This window comes from Phoca vitulina, unplaced genomic scaffold, assembly GCF_004348235.1.
Source record: "Phoca vitulina isolate PV1807 unplaced genomic scaffold, GSC_HSeal_1.0 scaffold16, whole genome shotgun sequence".
NCBI classification, from domain to species: Eukaryota; Metazoa; Chordata; class Mammalia; order Carnivora; family Phocidae; genus Phoca; species Phoca vitulina.
In genome coordinates, this window is record NW_022589719.1 from 15360386 (window position 1) to 15379554 (window position 19169).

The 19169-nt window shown below is 38.7% G+C and overlaps 2 protein-coding genes across 2 annotated transcripts in view; one reads left to right on the forward strand and one right to left on the reverse strand.

Annotated features, from left to right (window-relative positions):
- Positions 1 to 205: 205 nt before the first annotated feature.
- On the reverse strand, positions 206 to 1789 carry RAG2 (recombination activating 2). The gene has a single exon (XM_032413813.1). The coding sequence runs from the start codon at positions 1787 to 1789 to the stop codon at positions 206 to 208; it is 1584 nt and encodes a 527-aa protein (XP_032269704.1).
- A 309-nt stretch (positions 1790 to 2098) lies between these two features.
- The window catches only part of IFTAP (intraflagellar transport associated protein), a 63650-nt gene continuing 46579 nt past the window's right edge, over positions 2099 to 19169 (forward strand). Inside the window, exons 1-2 of the mRNA XM_032414125.1 lie at positions 2099 to 2241; positions 18995 to 19150. Coding sequence (XP_032270016.1) covers positions 19018 to 19150 — 133 coding nt within the window. The 5' untranslated portion in view covers positions 2099 to 2241; positions 18995 to 19017. The remainder of the gene's footprint in view (positions 2242 to 18994; positions 19151 to 19169) is intronic.

The window sequence follows — 19169 nt, forward strand, 5'->3', positions numbered from 1 at the left end:
CTCATTTAAGATACCTTTGAGTAAAAGATTTTCAAGTATTTAGCATTGTATTATGAGCACTTTTCCTTGGCACTTAATTCATAAGATTAAAAGAAAACATAGACATTTTCAATAAAAAATAGGAATATAATTTTCATCATTGTTATGATTCTTTAAAACAGGTTTAAAAATTTGATGCACTTGAATTTGAAAGGCTTTTGTGAAACTAATCAAACAACCTTCTAAGAAAAGATTTCTTGGCAGGAGTAAAAATTTTCCCAGAACCTTTTTTGTGGAGGGATTTCAGTGGAGGCTTTTTTAAGGGTAGTACTCTTTTGGGGGTTTGCAGTGCTCTTGCTATCTTCACATGTTCATTGCAGTAATATTTGTTGCTTCCTTCTGACAGATGAATGAGCGTGTCTTCTGCCAGATCCATGCACTGAGCATGGACCCAGTGCCCATCTCCATGAGAACAGTAGATCATGGCAGGTTTGTTGAGCTCAGTTGAATAAAATGGTACCCAAGTGTTGATATCCACATCACAAGTAGGGCAGCATGTAATCCAGTAGCCTGTCTCAGACTCATCTTCCTCATCATCTTCATTATAGGTGTCAAATTCATCATCACCATCAAAGCTATATGCTTCTGCACTGAAACAAAATTCTTCTGAGTCTTCAAAGGGAGTGGAGTCCCCTGGGTCTTCTGTTGATGTCTGACTATTTGTGAGTGTTTTCTGATCTTCATTCACATTGTCTTCAGCACATTTCAACATATAGAAATAGAAAGCTTCTGAAGTAGCCTGTTTATTGTCTCCTGGTATGCCAAGGAATACAGTTCCATTTCCCATGTTGCTCCCAAACCATATCTTGCTGTGCTTAATATCTGGGGTCCAATCTGGGGTCTCCATCTCACGAATTTCTATCTTATTGTCCTCAAAAGAGATGATGTTGCAGACCATTCTCTTTTGATTTTCAAGCTGATAGCCACCAACAATAACAAATTCATCATTGTTTGTTTGAGTCAGGATTGCACTGGAGACAGAGATTCCTCCTGGCAAGACCGTGCAATTCACAGCTGGGCTACCCAGTGGGAGATCAACCTTTATTCTGTATAGGTTGGTAGGGCGGGTGTTATTGGCAAGTGAATGTCCTCCTAAAATATAAACGGTATCATTTCTGGCAATAGAGACATGAAAAGATAGCCCATCCTGAAGTTCTGGAAGTATGTATGATGTAGAGCACCCAAATTCAAAATCCACCAAGAAAACATGGGGCAGACAGTCAGCTACACTATTCCATTTTTCTGTGGTTCTTTGGGAAGAAGGAATGTATGACCGTCCTCCAAAGAGGACACCTATACTTTTCCCTCGACTATACACCACATCAATGGAATGACCATATCTGGCTTCGGGAACATCTCCTACCAAGTCTTTCTCCGTGCAGCGAAAAGTAACTTTTTTGCTGTTCTTGCCAGCAATAGACATGACATAAATCTTATCTGAAAGCTCATTGTTTGGTGTTTTCCCTCCATGGATGATGTATTGATGCTTTTCAGACTCTAAGCTGCTTCTGAATATGCAAGTGGCCGGGTAACGAAGAGGAGGAAGGTAGCAGGAATCCTTAGAGAAAACTGCAGGCTTCAGTTTGAGATGGTTATGCTTTACATCAAAGTGGAAAACTCCAGTGGGGCAGGACCTCTTTGGCCAGCCTTTTTGGCCAAAGAAGAAAACTTGCCCATCAAAATTCATCAGTGAGAAGCCTGGTTGAATTAAGGCCATGTTATTACTGACTGTTATCATCTGTAGTGACATATTTTCTGATCCTGTGTAGATCTTTTATCTGAAAGAATTTTAAAAAATGACTTATATATCTCTTCATATAAATCACTTCACAGGTAAAAAGCTTGTTAAAAAAAAAAAAGTTCTTCCACAAGCTTGTAGTGGAACTGAATTAGCAAAACCGAGGCAGCTAGGTTAGCAACGAGCCACAGAACTTTCCTTCCCAGTAGGATCAAGCAGTTGGGACATGTTTTAGACATGGACTATCCTCCCTTAGATTTCTGGGAATTGTAGTCCTTTTCTCCTCATAGAGTCACCGCTTGTCGGCGGAAAGAACTACGTTTCCCAGGAATCCGTTCTCTATGTGTGGCTACGACTGTTTTTGTTGGTACGGGAGAGGAGACTCCTAGGATGCCTCTGAATACAGACACTCAAAGTGCGAAGTGACTAGATGGGAGCCAAGGCGGAAAACTAGGGAATGGGAGGTGAGAGTGGCTGACGCGGACCCAACATCCGGGTTACGGGAAGGCCGCAGCACCAAGAGGGGCGTCAGGCGGCCCGCTGGAGACTCTTAAATAGGTGACCCAGTAGGAAGCACAACTGCTTCTGGCCCTAGTGGGGTTGCCTGGAAACCGATGCCTAAAGGGAAGCCCCGGCCGAGGCGTCGTTGCAGACTCCTCCCGCCCGGACGCTTTGGGGGACTGGACTCAGTTGCACCTGTGCAAACCCTAGGTTGCTGGGACGGGGGGGAGGGGGCTGGTCGTGGGAGGAGGGGGACACCGAGGTCACAAAAGCTGTGACTATTTGACTGTTTTACGGAAGCCAGAGATCGGTCTCTGAATACCTGGAGTAGAGGGAAGAAATTACCTGATAATGATTTAGTAGTGGAAACACTGTAATTAGATCTTAGAAAGTGTCACGTCAAAGGCCCCCTGTTTTCCTCAATCGCTCTTGCTCACGTTTTTAGGGTTCTTTTAGGGAGGCACCTCCCTGCCTCTTCCACTCTCTTTTCTTCTCCTGCCCCTCCCTTCTCTCTCCCTCTCTAGGAAAAATACAGTCAGTGGCTGTTTTTCAGATCTCTCTTTCCAGCCCAAGACATTTGAAATAATTCTTTAGTAACTGTAGTAAGCACACGCTAAGCAAAGAGGGGCCAGAATTATTCAGGATTTAATACTAGTATTATAGTATTTTTTTAAAAGGTTATTTACTAGATGAAATAAGCTTGATCATTACTTACCTTAGAGAGATTCCAGGAGCCTTAATAATGTACTCCCTGTTTGTAGAGTGAAGTCCTAGGCACCAAAGGTTAAAGGAAACAAAGTAGTACAGATTCCTGACTGTTAAGAGTAAATTGTTAATATGCTTCAAAAACAGTTTGAAACAGTGTCTCTGAATATGACTCTCAGTTCTTCAGAGTCTGGACTCTGAGGGCTGAAGGGCTGTATTCAAATCCTGTCTCTGTCACCTACTAACTCTATGAACTTGTAATTTAATATCTCACTGTCTCAATTTCCTCATCTGTAAAAATGTAATTACCTACCTCCTTGGTCGATGTTAGTTATGATTAGTAAATTAATAAATGTAAAGCACTCAGAACAGGGCTTTGTACACTGTGATAGTTTTTATAGTTATGCTTGAACTTATCAAAAGTAGGGTTGTTAGTACACAATTACCTGCCAGTCACGGCAGATGATATTTATAATGTTGGAGATGGTGAGATAGGATTTAGGATCTGGGATCTGATCAGTGGGTATAGATTGATTAACTTTTTAGACTAATGAGAATTGGAAAAGCATATCAATGGAGGTGCTGGTGGTGAGTTCATTTTAAATAACAGGAAATAATTCATTTATTCTTCTGCTACCCTTTCTCTAACCCCTCATTAAATATGCAGACTTTGAAGTCTGAGTCCAAGTCTGGGCTCTGAAACTTAGTTGCTGTGTAACCATCTTGGGCAAATTTTTATTCTTTCTTTTCTGGAAAACGGGAATCGTTTTAGTACCTATTCATTGGGTTGCTTTGAAGGATAAATGGGATAACACATATAAGTCACAAAGCACAGTGCCTGGCATATAATGAACATTTAATAAATGTTAGTTGACACTATATTTTTATTCTCCCTGCAAAGATTCCTTGGACCATTTAGAATCTATGGTCAGTCTAATGAGATGTTGGGTGGGGGGAGCTTTTTGCCTTGAAGCACTTCTGTAGATCAGGTGTAATTAATTGCTAAATGTTCTCTTCTACTTAGTTTTAGTTTACTTGGGAGATTCCTTAAGGTGTGATATTTTAATAATCATCTTGTGGGTTATTAAACCAAGTGAGGACATAGTGAATGAGAAGCATTATTATTAAAGTTACGAAAGCAAGCCTGTCTCTTCTTCAGACCATGGTGGTTTGTAGGTTCAGCAACTTGCCCTACTTACGAAATAACATGGGTGTTTTCTTTATTCATGGCCTATCCAAATATACATAAAAGAAGGCTTATGGGAACTAAGAAAATGCTCTGCATAGGAATTAAAAGGAAATACTGCTAAACCTCAGTTCAATAAATGAAAACCGTAAATGATTACACTCAGCATGATATGTGATGATTGTCAGAAAGTTGTCCATTTTGGGGCGGAGGGAGCACTAAAGTCAAAGCCTGTTTATTTTAAAAACCTCTGAAGACTGTTACTGGGATGTAGAGCCAGCCATACAGGGGTAATGGATTCCAGATCCCAAGGGATGAACATACACCAACAACACTTGCTTTTAAACAGCAAGCTTTTTTTTTTTAAGTTTTCATTGTAGCCTGTTGGCTTCATTTTAAGGTTGTCATAGGGAATTTGGCTTCTCATAAGTGAAAACATGATTACTGTAGATTAGCAGACACATTTTCTTAGGCAAGGCATAAGGAATACTACCCATTTTTTGTAGCTTAGTTTGGATCCCTAAAGATTTCTGACCTGTCCTCCCTTTGATGCCCTGCTCTTGGTACACCTCATGATTGCAGGGTCCTAAAAACAGTGGTGAGGTTTATTACTGTTGGGATGAATTATCTCGTAACACAGTTCCAGTATTTGTGCATTTAATTTTTAGAATACCCATTTTAAACCATGACCAGATGACTTAATGTATTTAAAGAATAAACAGGAACATTGAAAATGTTTTCACAAATTTTGCCATATTTATTTAGTTTTTGAAATTTGCTTTATTAACTTAAATATGTTTTCACTGGAGTAAGCTATTGTATACTTTCCATGCCTATATTAGTCACATCTTGATTTTTAAGAGTTTTTGAAAGGTTATACTAGAACTAAAATAATCTACTTTCTTTAAATAGGCTAGATAAAAAAGGCAAATTTTGAAAAAGAAGACACTCTTCTTCAACCGGAGGAAGTTTCAAAGTCAACACATTAAAGATTCTTTTTAAAAGATAGAAATAGAGGACCAATAAATTTATACAATTTTCCCAACCCCATGCTAACATTCCTCAGCAGGGAGGTTTTCATTTATTCACTGTGAAGCTAGGACGTAGTTGAGAATCAAAAGAAGACTAATGGTGTGAGGTCTGGGTTTGTAGTTTCCTGTGTCTGAACTCTTTTTTTCCATCCAAAGAAAGGTACTATACTCTGAGGCATTAAATCTTACTGATCAGTGTTGCCCATGTTTTCCTGATTGCTCCAAAATAGCAGGTAACCTCATGTAACTGCAGTCATTCCATGCATGAATTAACAGTATCTTGCACAGCTAATCAGGTTCAAGGCATACATTATTTGATTATTATTATTATTTTTTGCTTGCACTGAAGCCAGGATTAGGTCTTTTTTCTGACACTTATGCCAGAGAAGCATTTATATACTAAGATTAACACATGGGCTCTGATGCCACAGGATTAAATCCTTGCAGCAGCCAGACACAAGAAAGCCCTATAGTTTCCAAATTTTATAGCATCCCCTCCCCATCTGGACACCCAATCCATCTGTAACTAACACACTGCTAGAGGGGAGCATCACCTTTCCCTGAAAGTTGACAAATGTGGGTGCCCATCTTTTAGCTTTGGTAGAAACGAAGGTATTGGACCTACCTGAAGGCCAGAGGGGCTGCTCACCCCTCTCTGAATCTTTGCTGCTAAACCAGGTATTAAATGTCAGCACTTGGGGAAGATTCACTGACTGCCCACTCTGACCGTGGCAAGCGGAAGGCTCACAGTAAACAGAGTGTGTATATGCGCCTACAGATGTTCCAGTGAACACTGATCTAACGGGAGTAACTGACTGTGACCTTTTTTTTTTTTTCTTGTCTTTAGATGGTTGAGGGAGACATCCACCAGGGTATACTCTCAAGATTTAACTATTTCCTTACCAATCAACAATAGAAACACAGTCCACTATTTGTAAAGACCAAAAAAAAAAAAAAAAAAAATCTGGCTGAAACCTGATTTATAATTAAAAACATTTTAGAAAAATATAGAAGAAAATGAATATAATTGCTGTGACTTAAATAATACTATTAAGAATCCAATGGTAAAGTATTTTTCCTAAAGCAGAGACCACTAATACCAATGCCAGTCATTTTGATCTTGAATTGCTCTTCAATCGTCTCATTTTCTTTTTTTTTTTTTAAGGATTTTATTTATTTATTTGATAGAGAGAGACACAGGGAGAGAGGGAACACAAGCAGGGGGAGAGGGAGAGGGAGAAGCAGGCTTCCCGCTGAGCAGGGAGCCCGATGCGGGGCTCGATCCCAGGACCCTGAGATCATGACCTGAGCCGAAGGCAGACGCTTAACGGCTGAGCCACCTAGGTGCCCCATGGGTCTCATTTTCTTTAACGCAACGCTCAGAAGTCATTCTAATTATTGGAGGCCTCCTTCCAACTTGATATCAGGAGCTGCGGTGTAATATTGTACAGCAGAATGATTAAGAAAATGGGCTTTGGAGTCAAACTGACCTAGTTTTCTTTGCCAGGTCTGCCATTTACCAGTGGAGTTATCTTAATCTCTAAGCCTCTGTTTCTCTCTCTCTGAAATGGGGATAATAGAAGTAGTCACCTCAAAAGATTGCTGCAAAAAGATTAAGTCAGATAATATCTTTAAAGTGCTCAGTGCCCAGTAGCAATGAATGAGAGTTCCTGGTGCTGCACATCCTTGTCAGCATTTGGTGTTGTCAGTGTTCTGGATTCTGGTCATTCTAACAGCTGTGTAGTGGTGGCTCACTGTTATTTTAGTTTGCATTTCCCTGATGTCATATGATGTGGAGCATCTCTTCACGTGCTTTTTTTGTCATCTGTATATCTTCTTTGGTCAGGTGTCTGTTAAAGCTTTAGCTCATTTTTTAAATCAGGTTGTTTTCTTATTGTTGAATTTTAAGAGTTCTTTGCATATTTTGGTTAACAGTCCTTTATCAGATGGGTCTCTGGCAAATATTTTCTCCCAGTCTGTGGCTTTTCTTTTTATTCTCTTGTCAGTGTCTTTAGCAGAGCAGAAGTTTTTAATTTTAGTAAGGCCACCTTATCAATGATTTCTTTGATGGATTGTGCCTTTGGTGTTGTATCTAAAAAGTTGTTGCCATTCCCATGAACTATGAACTTGATGGCTTTGCATTTTTTTGTTTAGGTCTGTGATCCACTTGAGCTAATTCTTGTGAAGGGTGTAGGTCTGTGGCTAGATTCATTTCTTACCTTTGGAGATCCAGTTGTTCCAGAATTTTTGTTGAAAAGATGATCTGTGCTGTACTGTCTTACCTTTGCTCCTTTGTGAAAGATCAGTTGATTGTATTTATGTGGGTCTATTTCAGTGCTCTCAGTTCTGTTCTATTGATCTGTCTGTTCTTTCACTAATGCCACACTGTCTTGATTACTATAGCTGATTTAATTTTAAAACAATTCATTAAAAACATTTACTTCAGGAAAAATATATACCACTCATGAGCCCATCACCTAAGCATAAAATTTTTTATTGATTTGGCTTTATTACAGTGTTTATCCAAATATATACACATTTTACCTGGTTTTAAAGCAAATGCATTTAAATTTTGTTTTATCTTTTTAATATAACATTTCATATACACTATAAAATGTCTATTTTATTTTCTTTTTAAAAATATTTTATTTATTTATTTGAGAGAGAGAGAATGAGAGACAGAGAGTACGAGAGGGAAGAGGGTCAGAGGGAGAAGCAGACCCCCCTGCTGAGCAGGGAGCCCGATGTGGGACTCGATCCCAGGACTCCAGGATCATGACCTGAGCCGAAGGCAGTCGCTTAACCAACTGAGCCACCCAGGTGCCCTATGTTTTATTTTCACCTTTGTAATTTTTAATAACGTCCTAAAATTCCATTAAGTAAATGTAACATAATTTATCTGACCATCCACCATTGTTGGTCATTTAATCATTTCCATGTGGCTTAGATGATAGAATGCACGATCAAAGGTAGACAGGTCTGGACTTGAGTCTCAGTTCTGCCACTTACTAGCTAAATGATCCTTTTGAGCTTCAGTTTCCTTATCTCTGAAACAGAGATGATACCTGCCTTATTGTAAGGATTAATGGATATAAAATGTCTGGTGTAGAAGAGTGTACTCAGTAAATCTTGTCTGATGATGATGATACTATAAATATATTTGTACAAGTGACTATTTTAATTCTTTGCAAAATTTTAGGATATATTTTCAGGGTTGACTTTTTAAAAACTGATAAGTAGCTCAGTTGTTTGGCTGGTTTCCATCATTTGAAGTGTTGGCCCGTCCTTTATTATTATTATTTTTTAATTTTTTATTGTTATGTTAATCACCCTACATTACATCATTAGTTTTAGATGTAGTGTTCCATGATTCATTGTTTGTGCATAACACCCAGTGCTCCATGCAGAACGTGCCCTCTTTAATATCCATCACCAAAGGATGGCCCATCCTTTAAAAAAGCATCATCATCTCTTCTAGTTACTTCCATGATGATTTTTTTCTTTGCCTGCAAAAGAGTATTGGATTATTTCCCTAACCTGTTTATGGTGTTATATAATGATTATAGTACTTGAAATTCCAGCATCAGTGACAGCTCTCATAAAGTTGACATATTGGATATCTCCAAGTAAATGCAAAATAAGAAATGTAACATAGAAACCATGGGTATGTTTAGGCAAGTATTTTCGTCTTTGTATTTTACTACTAACATCAGAAAACAGGCAGTTTGTTGCTGAATGGGTTATTTGTTTCCTGAAGCCGCTGGAAATTAGCAACACATTTGGAAATGGGTTTTAAAGCCCTCAGCCTTTGCCACACCATTAGGAGGGCATTGAACTTGCAGTGATCTCAGTCAAGATCCTAGTCTGCTAAAGTGCTCAGCATAGTAACTAAATGTGAAGTAATCAACAGTATTTACTGATCATCCGCTATGTACAGAGGCATTAGAGAATTAGAAAAATTATCACAGACACAGGGCTTGCTTTTAAGGAACATACATGGTAATAGGACGAAGCAACTTTACATGCTTCTTATGCTCAACCTTAAAATTCTTAAAAGTTCACCAAGAAATAATTGTAGGTTGCTCAGCCCATTCTTAAACCTTGAGGCAGAATCAAATTCAAACTTCCACTGAAATATGTTGATTTCTCCTACCTTACATCCAAAAACAGTGGATAATTAAAGAATGCAAGTCAGTGCAATTCCAGAATAAAATAATTTTTATTTAGCAGCAGGGAGATGAAAGTAACAGGCTGTACTGACATAGTAATTGAACAATTAGGAAGCATAATTGGAGAAAAACAGAATGCCAGCGATGGTAGATAGCTTCAAGTCCAGTCCCTTTAGTTTTACATTCAAACAACTTAAGGCCAGAGAATTTAAACCACATGACAAGGGTAACACAGCTGCAGGGGTGTGTATACATGGTGGGCTGAGGGGAGGCAGGAGAGAAGCACTCTTGTGTGAACTCATGACTGTTTTTGTGCCTCTCAAGCATTTCCATCCCCATTTTATAAATGGAGAAACAAATTACATGGTTGCTTAATGAATTAATAAGTGTTAGTGACAACTTTTCATAGCATTTGATAGGAATAGACAATTTTTACTTCTTAAATAAGTGGCTGATTTTTAAGGAAATAATATAAATAGCATAGGAAAAGGAGATATTTGACTTGAGTGAATCCCATAATGGGAGCTACAACTGAAACTGGCAAAGAGGAGAAAAGAGGAAGGAAGAGGAAATATATTGAAGGAAGCAATCTACAGTTAGTATGATGGATTGTCAAGAGAAGAACATGACAAGTGACTTGTCACTTTTTATTTAGGGCAATTAATTAAATATGGCGACCTGACTGGGATGACTGGTATTTCCCTGTATTTCATTGTTCTGTGATTTAAGGTGGACTCTGCCGTAAAATAAAATGGAGAAAAATTTCAGAGGTGATTTACAATGTTGTACTAGAAAAAAAATTCACTTCAAAAAGTTTTATTTTTAGAGAAGGAGGGATTTGGTGTTTCTTAGTTACTATCTTTGGATATAGAAGCCATGTTGGTGTATGTATGTTATGTTGTATACATTGAGGCAAAATTGCAAATAAAGTGCTGAGATTAATTGGAAGCTGGGAAGGCACTGTACTAGCTCTTAAAGCTCATTTATTATTCCACAGTCATAGGAATTTAGAATAAAATGGGAAATGCATCTTTAAAATCCTATTTCTTGGGTGCCTGGGTGGCTCAGTCGTTAAGCGTCTGCCTTCAGCTCAGGTCATGATCCCAGGGTCCTGGGATCGAGTCCCACATCGGGCTCCCTGCTCGGCGGGAAGCCTCCTTCTCCCTCTCCCACTCCCCCTGCTTGTGTTCCTGCTCTCACTGTCTCTGTCAAATAAATAAATAAAATCTTTAAAAAAATTAAAAAAAAATCTTTAAAATCCTATTTCTTTTAAGAGAATGTCATATGAAAAGGTCGATTTTATTAGCAAGATCTGGCATTTTGAAACACTCAGAAATGAATTTCTGCAGAGTTGATTTAGTTGGGTTTGTCTGCACCTGCTCCTAACTAGCTGTGTGGATTTTGCTTTAAAGCAAGCTTCCTGGTGTTGTAAGTGCCGTGCACTGTGCAGGTGGCCGGCGGGCTCAGGAGGCTGGAGAGAAGGGGATGACTGCAATTAGGAGTGAGTGCCTTTGTGTTACAGTTGTTCTGCGGAGAGAAAACATGAGCATTAATAGGACATTGCATCCCACGTGAAGGTGGGATTACAATTGAGCTAAGAAATCTCTTATGATTGAAATATTGTTGCATGATTATAGAGCTATACAGTTGACTCAGAAACTCTCCTGCCTCTACTGGATTCACAGCTTTATTAGGTCCTTGAAAAAAAATGTTCCATCAGAGACTTAACTGTTACCATTTGTAACTCACTGATGTAGTTGATTACATTTCTGAAGATGGGAGATCAGTTTTGAATGTGGTTGAAAGATGTGTATTGACGTATATTGAACATTTTTCTTGATAAATGTACTAGTCTAGAGTTAATGTACTTGTGGGAGCTTTATGTACTTGTAGGGGGTGACGGTAGGGTATTTACTTGTGATCATCCATAACTTGAACTTTTTCCACAAAGGGGATAAACAAAAGTGGTAGAGAAAAAGAAGTCTGATTTCTGAAACAGTAGATTTTCTGAAATTTGTCTTGTGGGTATATCCTTCAGATTCCGTGTCCACTGGCAATCTGCTTTTTAAAAAACAATAGGTAGTGAGTGGGGAGAGGAAGTTTGAATGCTTAACTGTTTGCATTTTTCTTTGTTTAATGGAATTAATAACTGTGTAATTGAAAACAGTCTAATACTCAGTTGACCTGCCTCAGTAAGTCAATGCAGACATTTCTGGATTGACTTAAACAGCTTGAAGGAAGAGTATATTTTGGGGAAATAAAATTGATTTTAAACAATCTGCTGATGAACAGCAAGGCTTAATGAATGATAGCCTCAAGAAACCTCATTACAGTAGCTTGGATGGATGAGCCAGAAAGGGAAGCAAATTTTTCAAGAGGAAAGTTTCTGCTTAAACATGTAATGTTATAGATTAATGTTGTTCCCATCCCCCCAGAGCTTTCTGCAGGGGGGAAAACAATCAACATGCATGAGTTCCAACATTCTTGGTAAACTTTTAGTGATAATTTTCTTTTCTTAAATCTTTTTTGCCTTAATTGGTTTAGCCTTCTTCTCCTGTTCTTCTTCCCCCCCCCTTCTAAACTTTTAACTTTGAAATAATTATAGATCACAGGATAGACTTAAGTTGCAAAAAAAAATGTATAGGGAGATTTTATGCACCCTTGTTCCAGCCTTTTGCAGTGTTAACATCTTATATATCTGTAGTACAATATAAAAATTAGGAAACTGATAGTGGTGCAATCCACAGAACATATTCAGATTTCACCAGTTACATATACACTGATTTGTGTGTGTGTGTGTGTGTGTGTGTGTGTGTGTGTGTGTAGTTCAACTATATCACATGTGTAGTCTTGTATAACCACCACCACAGTCAAGATACTCAGCCGTACCACCACTGCAAGACTCATGGTACCCTATTTATATCCGAATCCACCCTCCCTCCATCCCTAATCCCAGCAACCATTGGTCTGTTCTCCATCTTTATAATTATGTTGTTTCATGAATGTTACATAAATGGAATCATGCAGTATGTGTGTAGCTTTTTGAGACTGGCTTTTTTCCACTAAGCACAGTTTCTTTGAGGTTCATCCAAGTTGTTGCATAAATTAATAGTTTTTCTTTTTTATTGCTGAGTAGTATTCCATGGTATGAATGTACCATGGTTTGCTTGACTATTCACCCATTAAAGGACTTTTGGGTAGTTTCCTGTTTTTGGCTGTTATGAATAAAGCTCTCTGAACATTCATATACAAGTTCTTGCATGAGAATAAGACTTTATTTCTCTGGGATAAATACCCAAGAGTTAAGTTGTTAGTGTGTATGGTAAGTCCATTTTTAGTTTTGAAAGGAACTGCCGAATTACTGTCCAGAGTGGCTGAATCACAGCAATGTATGAGTTATCCAGTTTTACTGCATCCTTGCCAGCATTTCATGTTCTCACAATTTTTTCTGATGATTTTTCTCACCCGTTCTGAGGAGTGTGTAGTGATAGCTCATTGTGGTTTTAATTTCTATTTCTTTAATGGCTAATGATATTGAATATCTTTTCATGAGATTATTTGTCATTTATATATCCTCTTTGGTAAAATGTCTGTTGATGTCTTTAGTTTTTTTAATTTGGATTTTTCTTTAATATTGGGTTTTGAGAGTTCTTTATGTTTTATGTGCTAGTCCTGTGTTGTACGTGTAATTTAAACATTTTCTCCCAGTCTATGATTTTTCTTTTCCTCTTCTTAACAAGATCTTAACGAGATCTCTTCTTAGCAAGATCTTTCACAAAACAAAGTTTTGAATTTTGATGTGGTTTAATTTATCACTTTTTTTTTTCTTATAGAGCATGCTTTTGGTGTCAAGTCTAAGAACTCTTTGCCTGGTCCTATGTCCTAAAGATTGTCTATATTTTTTTGTGCTTCTTTGATAAAATTCACTATTTTGCCTTGAGATGTTTTTATTGTTCTTACTCCTATCACAGCCTTCATTTAAAAATACTTTCACCGTATTCCATATTGCTATATTTTAAAAAATAATCACCACACGGGTCATCAGAGTCATTCCTGTTCCAAAAATGGAGTCCTGTATAAAATGCATAGATTATAATCCTCTTTAGGAAAGGAACTAGATCTGTTTCTCTTAAGGCAGCTTTTGTGGTATCTGTGTTCATGGTAAGCATGTACTTAGCCCACATTTTTTATTAGATGCAGTTTTTAGAATGGGTGTCTCCTTTTTTTCTTTTCCTCACGGTGAGATTTTGTCAAGGAAAAAAAAATACAGCTGAGACATGCCTACTACTAAGACCTTTGCGTGGATGACAATACAGCTTCTGCCTTTGTAAGCTCTGTAGTCAATAGTAATCCCCAAGCTTTTCCCAACTCCAAGTGTTTCCTTTAAAATTCACTGCAGAAGTGTACCTAGAGGAGGTGTTTGTTGTTGTTGTCGTTTTCAGAGACGGAGGGAGAGAGAGAGAGGGGAGAGAGGAAGTCTGGAGGGACAGAGGGAGAAGGAGAGAGAGAATCTTAAGCGGGCCTCAATCTCACAACCCTGAGATCATGACCTGAGCCGAAATCAAGAGTTGGACACTTAACTGACTGAGCCACCCAGGTGCCCTGAGGAAGTCTTTATATAGAGGTCTAGATGCTTATGCCACCAACATTTTGGTGATAACAAAGAGTTCTGTGCCTTTAAGTGTTAGGAAAGGTTCATTGGGAGAAGTTTATAACTTGAAGTGCAGTGTATTCTTTGATGCTAGAATTGTATGTGTGTTTTTTTTTTTTTAAGATTTTTATTTATTTGACAGAGAGAAAGACAGCCAGAGAGGGAACACAAGCAGGGGGAGTGGGAGAGGGAGAAGCAGGCTTCCCGCGGAGCAGGGAGCCCGATGCGGGGCTCGATCCCAGGACCCTGGGATCACAACCTGAGCCGAAGGCAGACGCTTAACGACTGAGCCACCCAGGCGCTCCTAGAATTGTATGTTTTTATCTCATCCTGATAAAACACAGTAGAAGAGTTACCGCGCGCGCGCGCGCACACACACACACACACACACACACACACACACACACTTTGCCTTGCTTTGCCTCAAGGTGTTTTGTATGTTACGGGGTACAGAGTGTAGTTGGAGGCCTGCGTATACCCATCTGGGTGAGATTGCTGCCTTTTCCTTAATTTCCTGCTGACTTCATGTATACCTTGAAATTCATAATCAAAAGCATGTCTTTACTACTTTTGATATGAGAACCACATTACTGTTCCTCATCGGTAGTCATTACTTGACAAAAACCCTACCTAAATTTTCTTTCCCAGATTTATTCATTTATTCTCTATCACTGGACTAGATGACCTTCAGGTTTCTCTCAACCCTGAGAATCTGTGACAATTTCAGTCATTGGATTTCTTTCTTTCTTTTTAATATGATCTAAAAGACATGAAAAATATTAGAGGATGCAAAATAGGTGTAGTTCTGTCAAGGAAGAGGAAATCAGTTCATACTGAGTCTCTTCTATCACATAAGTAAATCTGTGCACTTGCTATGTAATTTGGTCTTTTTGAGATTTGCCCATTTTCCAAAATATAAAAGGAGACCCATCCTGTGAAACACCAAGGCTGATGGTTTCATTTCCGTAGGCAAGGTGAATTCTTTTGATAATATTCTGTCTTACCATTCAGCACAGCAGGAGATTCTTGTTGAGCAGAACTATGAAAAATTGAGAAAGTGGATTTTGACAGCCTCTGCACAACTCTTTAAAAATGTGTTATTTATTATTTTAGAATATCAGCAGTAAACCTCACAGTTTAAAAAAGACAACCCTATTTTTACCAACACACAACTCTCTGTGCTGTTAAAAAGCAGGTTACACACTTTGAGAGACTAGCTCATGGCAACTTGTTTCCGAAGATTTAACCACTCTTGCCTCTAAAAGTTGCATTTTGTTTAGGTAGGTTGCATTAAGAAGAGATCTGAAGATAAACATCAAAGATGTGCTAAATCAATGGTGAGAATTCCACATGCCATATTTCATAATAATGTCCTTTCAGAGAGCACAGAACACTAACTGGTTTGGGTGTTTGTTTCATTATTTGGTGGTAGAAAACAGGACTCCAAGAAGGTTATATGCTTTTTCTCTCCATCTCTTAGTGACTAGAGAGGAAGAGAACCAAGCCTGTGGTCTTCCTGTGAAATTTAGTAGTCCAAGCAGAGCAAAACATCCTCCCTGTGTTTCCTCCTAGCAGCTGTGATTGTGAAAGTGTTGTGTGTGATTTACTGGTCAGTATTTCTACACATTTACTTATAGTCACAATGTGTTCTAGGTCTTTCATGCAGAGCTCTAAGCCTTAAAACAGAAAAACCAAACCAAAACAAAGAACCCTATTATGGGCAAGTGTCTCTCTTTCTGTCCCTTTTTTTCTTTTAGAAAAAATACTTCTTGGTAAAAACACAAACGTACGTGAATGGCAACTGAAAAAGCATTGCTTCCTTCCAGAAAACCACTAGGATTTGCATAAACCACTTGACTGGTAAATGATTATCTGCTCTGTCAGTCCCTGGGGACTTTTAACATTAGGTTATTTGTATTTTTATAGATAAGGTAAGTTCTGAATTTGCAGGTGGGTATTTGTTAAACTCTTCAAATAATGACAGTTTATGAAACTGGATTTTCCAAAAGTCTTTTAAAAAAAGTCAATGAAAACATTTCCTCTCCTGGATTGTGATAACCCCATGAATAAAATTAAAGGCCTTGAAGGAGTTTGAATTTGTGCTGTGCATAGCCTGTTAATTATTTCCCTTTGGTAAAACTGAGATGTGTTAAGGCTAAAACCTCAAAATATACCACTTTGAGAACTGGAAAGGAAGTTTAAAAGAATTTCTATTATCACTTTTAAAGCATCCACAAGGAGACATTTACAGCAATATAAAACACAACCTGGCTGCTTCTGTTTGGTATTTGCTCGCTGAAGTAGATTACCCAAGATGGTTTGAGGAAGAGATTGATGTCATTCAGAGTTGGAATTTTGCTGGGGTCCAATTCTGGAAAAGCAGATTGACATGAACATTCTTGTAATTAAGTACATGTCCTACTGACAGTGAAATAATAGCCACCTTCAAATTTATTTATTTTATCTGGCAACTGCAGCATAATTTATTAAACTTTGGCTTGCTGAAGTCTGGCAGTGTTACAGGTAAATTTGCATAAACCCCAACTGATGCTTTTTCCTATATTTAATTTTCAGGTACAAATAGTTTGAAACAGTTTCTTTCATTTTGAGTTCATCTACAGCTACATTGAAAATTTTCATTTTATTTCTTGTGGTTTTCGGTCTTCTACAACACCTTGTTTTTATCTAGGGGTGTAAAGCATGAGGGCTTATCTTGTTTATCTTTAGGTGACATCAGTGCCTTCAGTCAGAGGGGTCACGGTCAAAGCAGGTCTTTGTGTAGGCAAAGGACAGAATACTAAGGCTGATCTGTTACCATCACGATCATCATGGCTGCCATTTCTGAGGGGCCACGTGTGCCCATTTGATTCTCAGCAATCCTGTGAGGTGCGTGTAGATTCACAGTTCCTTATTAAAAACCCTTAGGGTCAGATGTGTTTCAGAATTCAGAATTTTTTGGAGTTTAGAAAGGTAATCAGGGATAATCCCACGTATGACAAAATCTCCAGTGAGGTCTGGGAAAGCACCTCAAAAGCAAGCCAGTTAATATTTCTTCAGGGAAATGTATGAGTAGTCACACTGAGTAGAATAAATAAAAGCCATAAATACTTTCATATTAATTCAGATCAGGTCTTGCCCCCAAATGAGGTTGGGCATCGTCTTATGAAAACATTTTTGTGTCTTTCCAAACTTTTGATAAATACCAAATAAATAAAGTTAATAACAGGTAACAAAATATTACTCTTGTTTTGGAAAAATAGAGGAAGGTTGGTGCTTTCTCTTCCTGCTGTACACTGTTGGAGAACCCCCTCCTTTTTTATTAGCCCCCACAAATTATACTGACTACTTAGGCAGTAATTACTCTTCTGCTTTCTGTAGATAGTAAATTTCTCAAAGCTATGCAAGAATGGTATTTCCTACAGAATGAATGGAATTTAACAAGATGAAATATCACAAGGAAAAACAAAGTTCAAACTGCAAGGATGGAGGCATCGTGTCTTAGCTGACAGGCAGTCAGCAATCTGTTAAATGAACTGACAGTGTGAAGAGGCTACCAGCAATGTGAACGCACTTCAGCTACACAGCAGGAGTGCCATATTGAGGATGTAAGAGTCCGTCCAATCTCACTGGATCCAGACCATATCTGGGGTCTTGGCTTCGTTTTTCGATGGCATATTTTAAAGGGGGATGCAGGCAGTGTGAACCTTTTCCAGGTAGATTGAGCAGGAGGGTGGAAACACTTGAAGCTGTGTCATGTAAGGCACAGGTGGAATAAGTGGGCAAGTTTGGTTGAAAGTTCTGCCAGCTTCTAGCAGTGTTGGACTACCGTACCTGCTCAAATGAGCAATTTCAGCTTCATATCGATTGGCTGCCAGCTGTATGCCACATTCTACGCTGTTAAACATTTGGGATACAAAGATGACAAGACAGGGGCCCTGCCTTTCATGGGCTTTGTGTCTACTAGGACACAGAAGTGTACACAGCTATTTCCAGTACAATCTGATAGGTGGGACAGTAACCACAGTATAGGGGCAGCACAGAGAAATTACCATTAGCTCCCTGTGGTGATGGGAGATGGAAGGCTAAAGCCTTCAGAGAGAAACTGAATACTGAGCTGGGTTTTGAAAAAGAAATTTAAGTGAGTGAAATAAAATTGAGAAGGGACAGCATAGGCTTGTTCAAATATTTGGAAAGATGTCCTGTATAAGAAGGATTGAAATGATTCAGTATGATCTCAGGGGCTCAGGGACCAGTTGGGGAAGTGTGCAGGGAGAGATATTTAAAAGAGGTCTTAGATAGAGCTGTCCAAAGGTTTCTTTGGAATGTTCGGAGTTCCTAGTCCCTGTATGTGTTGAAGCACAGACAAGTCAATTGTTTGGCAGCAATAGTACAATAGTACACGGTGGGGGCAGAGTGTCACGCAATGGATAGAGTGAAAAACATAGTGAAGTGCTTAAGGGCATGGGTTCTAAGGATCCGGCTCTAGAACCTGCTACTTGTACCAACTGGCTCTGTGACCTGAGCTCAGATTGTTATGAAGTTAACATTAGCATGCTCAGAACAGCCCTTGATACATAGTAAGTGCTAAATAAGTAGCTAATAAATATTAGCTATTATCAGGGTGCCTGGGTGGCTCAGTTGTTAAGCGGCTGCCTTCAGCTCAGGTCATGATCCCAGGGTCCTGGGATCGAGCCCCACATTGGGCTCCCTGCTCGGCGGGAAGCCTGCTTCTCCCTCTCCCACTCCCCCTGCTTGTGTTCCCCCTCTCGCTGTGTCTCTCTCTGTCAAATAAATAAATAAAATCTTTAAAAAAAAATATTAGCTATTATCATTGTCATTGGATGGGTGGTTGACACACCCTTTGAAGTCCATCTCACCTTGAAAGACTTCGAATTTCTGCAGATTTCTACAGCATTTTCAAGGAGGCTGGCATTGCACAACTCTCCCTAGCTCATGTTTTTCTTTGTCTCTTAGATAAAGTGGCCTCGTGAATAGGAATGCCTGCCCAAATATCAGAATTGGAGATCATGGATGAAGATCAATTAATTGAAGAAGTCTTGGATAAGTTTGTTAATTGCCATGAACAAACGTACGAAGAATTTCTGAGCACTTTTACTCATCTTTCAAAAGGTAAAATGGAGAAGTAAAC

What these genes read in the sequence shown, in the direction of transcription:
- RAG2 (XM_032413813.1), bottom strand. Translation starts at nt 1,789, where the DNA reads ATGTCACTACAGATGATAACAGTCAGTAATAACATGGCCTTAATTCAA.